Source organism: Corythoichthys intestinalis, chromosome 15, assembly GCF_030265065.1.
Source record: "Corythoichthys intestinalis isolate RoL2023-P3 chromosome 15, ASM3026506v1, whole genome shotgun sequence".
In the NCBI taxonomy this organism is placed as follows: Eukaryota; Metazoa; Chordata; class Actinopteri; order Syngnathiformes; family Syngnathidae; genus Corythoichthys; species Corythoichthys intestinalis.
The window spans coordinates 4,477,907-4,485,752 of NC_080409.1; the positions used below are offsets into that span (position 1 = coordinate 4,477,907).

Sequence of the window (7,846 nt, forward strand, 5' to 3'; positions counted from 1 at the left end):
GTGCAGTTTGGTAACAATGGCTAGGTTGTTAAGCCTGCCCTGTGATATGGTGGAGCATAGGTAGTTTTTTTAGTTTCATTTTATTGAATGCTCGTTCTCCTCCAGCTACAGTCACTGGCAAAGACAAGAACATGCGTAGCACTTGAGCGTGCCAGGGTGTGACAATTAAGGGTGTAACGGTACATGTATTTGTATTGAACCGTTTCTGTACGTGGTGCTCAGTTCGGAACGGAGGCGTACCGAACGAGTTTCTGACGTAATGTAACCCTTACTTTTTGAGGCTGTGAGTCGATCGGGTTACAGTTTATTTGTGTGGATTATATTTACTCCGTCTTCTCTACTATAATGAGGACCAACACAATGGGACAGTATATCCCAGAAACGTCAACGGCGCGACAACGTAGCTGCCATGAGAACGCAATGAAACGCGGGCGTTAAAGTCAATCAGCCAATGCACACCAGTCGCCACGTGTTAGACGCGTCCCAGAAGCGGCTCAACACGACGCACGCAAAAAGAACGGCAGAGTTTATTATTTGACTCGAGACGTGCCCCTCCTGCATCAATACTACTACCGGTAGCTAGGATCGGGCAGACCGGAAGTCACTCGTGTAAAAATACGGTGGATCCGGTTGATTTTCTAACTAATATGCAATCGTAACCCACTTTTTGAGTCCATCAGATCTCTTGAGTGGTAGATCGGGGCACAGTTGACTTGTCTTTGTTGATTTACTGCTGTCTTCTCTGCTATAATAATAACCAACACGGCCCCGTGTTCAATACAAAACCCTCCTACCACAACAAAACAAGTAGGAACTAATATTCACATAGGAACTAAAGTTATACAACATAAAATATACAATATAAATGAATACTACATCACATTTGTAAAATATAAACACATAATAAAATAAATAATAGCCCATTTAAATAAAATAAATTGAAATGAGCTAAAACACCTGTAATTAAATAATAAGAATAATACACAGATCCTGCTTACACAATTAAATTTATTAATTTCTGTGTGGCGCTTTATCTTGGGAAAATCCACCAATAAAGCTTTTGAAAACTGTTTAAAACAAAACAAAAAAAAAAGATTCATTGAGGCATTTCATTTGTAAAACATATGTTAAAATCTTTGTCATTGGGATTACTTTTCTCTTTAGCACAGGACTTCTTTTTTCCTCTTTCTTTCAGAAAGAAAGCTGACCAATACATGGGGTCTGAAAGGCAAATTGTTGTTAGATTATCCTTAAATACCTGCTACTTTTTTAGCAGAATTTTAGCTTTGTATAGGCTAATGTTCCTATTGTTGAAAGCACAAAGGTGTGTAATGAACAACTTGCACATTTATATTTTGCATTTTGTTTTCTTACTGTACCGAAAATGAACGGAACCGTGACCTCAAAACCGAGGTACGTACCGAACCGAGATTTTTGTGTAACATAACACCCCTAGTGACTATATATTAAAATGGTGATATATCATTATACTTTGCATCCGAAAAGGTTATCGTTACGCTCCTGCCAAGAATCGAGATATCATTTAAAAAAAGGTATCAATGTTTATACAAACAAACAAACAAAAACAAGAACCAACAAGTTGATACCAAAATCTTACTACATAATAGTGTTTCAGTTAACTCAATGGCAGCCATTGAAAGTCACTCTTTCCGATTTTCAGGGCATTTACAGGTCACTTTCTGTTCATCTTAGGGCATTTACAGGTAACTTCCTTTTGAGTTTGAGTCACTGCCTATTAATTTGTTGGATTCCCGGCTCACTTTCTGTACTGTAACCCAAAATCAGCAGGAGGTGCCCATAGAATGCCCCAAATGACCTGAAATGGCCCAAAATGACTCCTTGCCTGGCATTAATTGGCCTGCTTGAAGTGGGAGGGGTTCATTTGCTGGCATCCTCCCAGTTCAATTCAATTTTCAATTCAATTCAATTTTATTTGTATAGCCCTCAATCACAACAGAGGTCTCAAAGGACTTTACAGAGGCAATATGATACACAATTAGAAATGAAGCAACAAAGATGAATAGATACAGTTCAAGTCCTGGGTATCCCCTATCCTTAAGACCCTCCATGCCGGCAAGGAAAAACTCCAAAAACTCCAGAGTCAATTGGGAGAAAAATGAGAAACCTTGGGGAGTACCACAGTCAGGAGAGATCCACTCCCAGGACGGATAGACAGGAACCCCAGAACGGCTAATGGAAATTAGCAAGCGAAATTATAGTCCGTAAAAATCCAGTGGAGTAAAGGAGCAAGAAGAGGTCCCTCTAGTCAGATGAGACGGAGGTAGCAGCGAGGACGTCTATCCAGCCAGGGGTCCGGACAGTCAGGAGGCTGCAGCTGAAAAATAGCCCCTCCCCAGAGGGGAGGGGGGAAAGGGGACACCGGGTGACTAGTGATGAAGAGACTAGACAACTAGATATTAACATTGGAAAATAGAAATAAAGTAAGACAAGTGGTAGGTAGAGTAAGAAAAGGAGATAGAACTCAGCGGCTGTACTGCCCCCCAGCATTATAGCTTCTAGTGCAACTTAAACTATGAGTCTATTCCGACTTCAACTAGCCTAACTATAAGCTTTGTCGAATAGGAACGTTTTTAATCTAATCTTAAATGTGCAAACTGTCTCGGCTTCTTTAATACTAGCTGGAAGCTGATTCCATAAAACAGGGGCTTGGTGGCTAAAGGCTCTAGCTCCGACAGTACTTTTATGAACCCTGGGAACTACCAGTAGACCTGCATTCTGAGATCGGAGTGTTCTGTTGGGGCGGTATGGAACCAGAGCATCGGTGAGATAAGATGGCCCCAACCCATTAATGGTCTTAAATGTAAGAAGGAGGATTTTAAATTTAATTCTAAACTCGACTGGAAGCCAGTGAAGTGCCTGGAGCACAGGGGTGATGTGCTCTCTTCTATTGGTTCCTGTTAAAAGTCTTGCTGCTGCGTTTTGGACTAGCTGAAGACCTTTTAGAGAGCTTTTAGGACAAGCTGCAAGTAGGGAGTTACAGTAATCCAATCTCGATGTAACGAACGCGTGAATTAATTTTTCTGCATCGCTTTTAGATAAAATATTTCTAATTTTGGCGATGTTGCGCAGGTGAAAGAAAGCCGTTCTACAGGTTTGTTTAATGTGTGCTTTAAACGATAAGTCAGGGTCAAATAGAATTCCTAGGTTTTTAACTGTGGCGCTGGAGGCTACACTTACATTGTCCAGAGCGACTATCTGGGCAGATAAAGAGTCTCTAACACTTTTCGAGCCTATTATAAGGACTTCTGTCTTTTCAGGGTTAAGTAGAAGATAGTTAGTGCTCATCCAGGTATTTATATCTCGGACGCAGGCGCTTAGTTTTTCTACTTGCCTGACCTGCTCAGGTTTAATTGATAAATACAGTTGTGTGTCGTCAGCGTAACAATGAAAGTTAATGCTATGTTTTCTGATGATGTTACCTAGAGGAAGCATATACAGCGTAAACAAGATGGGCCCGAGGACAGATCCTTGCGGCACACCATAACTAACTCTAGAGTACGATGATGATTGCTGGTTTACATTGACAAACTGGTACCTATTAGATAAATATGATTTAAACCAGCAGAGGGCTGCTCCTCTAATGCCTATGTCACATTCTAATCTCTGCAATAAGATATTATGGTCGATTGTGTCAAAGGCTGCGCTCAGGTCCAGCAGAACCAGGATCGAGACTAATCCAACGTCAGCGGCAAGTAACAAGTCATTAGTTACTTTAACTAATGCGGTTTCAGTGCTATGATGAGCTCGAAAGCCAGACTGGAACTGTTCAAATAAACTATTGTCCTGTAGGTGCTGACAGAGCTGTTTAATTACCACTCTTTCAAGGACTTTGGAGAGAAATGGTAAGTTAGAAATAGGTCTATAATTGGCCAGAATATCAGGATCAAGAGTAGGTTTTTTCAAGAGCGGTTTAATAACTGCATATTTAAAGGACTGCGGCACGTAGCCAGTAACTAATGAGATATTTATTATATTTAAGATAGTGTCAATAGTTAGAGGCAGGGTCTCTTTAAAAAGTTTGGTTGGGATTGGGTCAAGGAGGCACGTTGATGGTTTGGAGGACATTATAATTGAAGTTACATCAATTTGGTCTACAGTGGTAAAGTTATTTAATATTTTAGAGGGGTTTATAGGAGATTCCGAATTCTTTGTCTGCACTTTATCAGACCTAATAATTGGAAGTGATTCATTTATTTTATTTCTAATAGTTGCGATTTTATTGTTAAAAAATTTTAAGAAGTCATCACAGCTAAGGGTGGTTGGGATATAAGGTTCTATTGAGGTGTGACTGTTTGTCAGCCTTGCTACAGTGCTGAACAGAAACCTAGGATTATTTTTGTTTTCCTCTATTAAGGATGAGTAATATCTGGTTTTAGCCGTGCGCAAGGCCTGCTTATATGTCACTAAGCTGTGTTTCCAAGCAGAGAGGGTGTGCTCTGTGTTGGAACGGCGCCAAAGTCTTTCTAATTTACGTGTCGATTGTTTAAGAGAGCGTGTTTCAGCATTATACCAGGGAGATGCTCGTCTCGGCTTGACAAACTTTAATTTGGAGGGAGCGACGACATCTAGGGTGGTACGAAACGTAAACAGAACACGATCAACAAACTCGTCATTAACAGCAAGGCCGGACATCACTCCTTCATAATTAGATGACATGGAGGCAAATATAGGCTGAATTATCTGTTTATACTCTGAAACAGAGTGATCACCTAATGTCCTTTTCATCTGAGTTCTAATCACTGGTGGTGGATTATCTTGAAGCACAAACCGAAAGGTAATTAGAAAATGATCAGACAGTACAGGGTTGTGGGGATGGACACTAAGATCACTAATCTCAGTACCGTAGGTTAAAATCAAGTCCAGGGTGTGCTTGTGACTATGGGTTGGTTTATTTACATTTTGAATGAAGCCAGTCCCATCTAGTAGGTCATTAAAGGCCTTACCAAGGGAGTCACCTTCATCGTCAACATGTATATTAAAATCCCCTACAATTATAATTCTATCCCAGCTTAGCAAAATACTAGATAAAAAGTCAGAGAAATCTAACAAAAACTGTGAGTAGGGACCAGGGGGACGGTAAACCACTATGAACAGAACTGGTTTTTGGTTCTTCCAGTTAGCGTCTATAATTGATAGTGCTAGACTTTCAAAGGAGTTATAAATGTAATTAGCTTTACTTTTTGGGCTCATACCTAAACAAGAGTGTGATATTACTGCCACCCCCCCTCCACGGCCCGTGCTTCTAGCTGTGTGAAAATTCACGTGACTTGGGGGTGTGGATTCATTAAGTCTAACAAAGTCATCCTGCTGAAGCCAAGTTTCAGTCAGGGCCAAAATATGAATATTGTAATCCCCAATTAAGTCATTAACTAACAGAGATTTGGGCGAGATTGACCTGATGTTTAATAATCCGCATCTTATATATTTATTAAGAGCTAATTTATTTTCACTGCTATCAGGGGCTATATGTATTAAATTCTTTGGTCTCGTTCCTATAGTACTCGGTTTTCCCCTGTTCACTATACGAGGCACGGACACAGTCTCTATCTTCTGTCCTGAATTTTGGATTTGTGACAGCTCGGAAAGAGGCGAGTGGTCACTACTAACAGTGTTATGTTTTACACTACAACACTGCGCCCGGGCCCCCACTCTCAAGTGTCACTTTGGGAGACTTAGTTTGGCGGCCAAATTTCGAGTTAAGAGAGCAGCACCGTCCCAAGTCGGATGAATGCCGTCTCGGCGCATGAGCCCGGGCTTGCCCCAAAACGCGTGCCAGTTATCAACAAAGACTATATCGTTTTCTGGGCACCATCTAGACAACCAGCGGTTAAATGATGAGAATCTAGAGTACATCTCATCATTGACCAAATTAGGCAGAGGACCAGAGAAAACTACGGTGTCCGCCATCGACTTAGCAAGTTCACACACCGAGGCTACGTTTAATTTAAGCACCTCAGACTGTCTCCGCCGGGCGTCGTTACCGCCTGCGTGAATCACGATACGGCGGAACCTCTTCCTACTCTGCTTTAAGAGTCTGAGGTTTCCTTCGATGTCACCGACTCTGGCCCCTGGGTAACACCTGACAGACACCGCCGGGTGCTTCACGTCTCTAACTATGGAGCTTCCAATTACGAGAGTGTCTGGTTCAGCCGGTGTGTCGCTGAGGGGGGCAAACCTATTGCTGACGTGAAGCTGCTGGTGCACTAAGGTTGTGCGTTTACCACTGCGCTTCCCCCGTACAGTCACAAATCCCTCCTTAATTTCCCCCGGCTGCACGGGGCTCGCTGGGGGGCTAACTGCGCTAGCAATCCTACTACTGCAAGCACGACCTGCCACTACCTGGCTATAGCTAGGACTAGCTTTCGTCTCTAGAGTGCAGAGCCGTGCTTCTAGCTCAGAAACCCTGGTCTCCAACCCTGAGACTAAGCTACACTTCCTACAGCTACTACTGTCCTCGACGAAGGAGCCAGGGTGCTCGCTATACATACAGCACACTGAGCAGAAAAGACGGGAGGACGAAGGCAGAGGGCTAGCCATAGCTCGGATAAGCTAGGCTAGCAAGATAGAGCTAAAGAGGAGAGGAGAGTAGTTTTAATCCACGATCTGTCCGATCGTGGGATAAAACAAAATAAGGAGCACTAGGAGAGCCGAACTAGCCTAGGATCGATTCTCCGATGTGTCCGTTGGATAAAACAAATTGAGGAGCACTAGGAGATTAGCGACTAGTAGCAGCGCTAACAAACAAACGATACACTCACCGGATGTGACGTCACAGGAAACTGTAAAAATGGAAATTCAAAAAAAATTCAAATGGATTGGACGTAAACTTACAGCAGAAGGATGAAGATACCTTAATTTTCTGTTTATTAGTTGTTTTGTAGAATGATTTCCTGACCAATCAGGCATGAAAATAGGTCAGGGGTTAAAAAGGTCAGAACGGTGTGGAGGAAACATGTTCCGGCACACTGTACAACCCAACAAAATATTGAGCTCTGTCGACCCACACTGTGTTTCAGCAGGGCCGCGCAGAGACCGATGCTCATAGATCAAAAGTGGCACATGAACAAGTATTTAATACACCTTACAACAACATAACTTCAATTTTGACCAGTTTTAGATTATAATTGGCTGTGACTGAGACATACTTTAAATGGGAGAGGGCAACAGTGAATAGAAATCAACACTGTCCTCAACACTTTCTGGCTGTGACTCAGTCACTGCCTCTTTTCTTCCTTCAACCGCTACATCAAAACTTCCTTCCTCAACTTGTTGCTCATCTGAGAACAAACCACATCAGATGGTCACTGAGCCACCAACAGCACAGTTTTCTCAAAACTATTATTTCATTATTATCATCCATATTTGACAACTCTAGCACCTAACAATTAATAAAGCAATGACATAAAATCTTATAGAAAAATAACATTGTAATTGTGTTTATAATTGTATTTTGTACCCGACAATCCTTGCAAACTGTTATTCTTACCAAGTGTGCTATTCATTCAGCTGAAGAGGTATGCACTGCCTTTAGCAGCCTCATCCAACTCCTTTTTTTTTAATCCCTCAATCTCCTTTCCTTACGACGCATGTTTACATAATGAAATATAAATCTTAAATTGAAAAAAAAAAAAAAAAATCAGACTCCCCGGTTGTTTTTATTTTCAAAGCGTTCTTAATTTCTTTCTCTCTCAATAACTATGGAGGTAGATTTGTGTCTTTATTATTCAATTAAAAAAAAAGTTACATTGATCAAAAACAAAGGTGCTTCAATCAAAATATATATTTTCAATCAAAAAAAAGTCAC

At 41.4% G+C, this 7,846-nt stretch overlaps 1 protein-coding gene across 1 annotated transcript; it reads right to left on the reverse strand.

The window, feature by feature from the left end:
• Positions 1-4,057: 4,057 nt before the first annotated feature.
• On the reverse strand, positions 4,058-6,816 carry LOC130931523 (uncharacterized). Its single transcript, XM_057860409.1, has one exon. It carries the CDS (start codon positions 6,577-6,579, stop codon positions 5,701-5,703), a length of 879 nt encoding a protein of 292 aa, XP_057716392.1. The 5' UTR covers positions 6,580-6,816; the 3' UTR covers positions 4,058-5,700.
• Between the last annotated feature and the right edge of the window lie 1,030 nt (positions 6,817-7,846).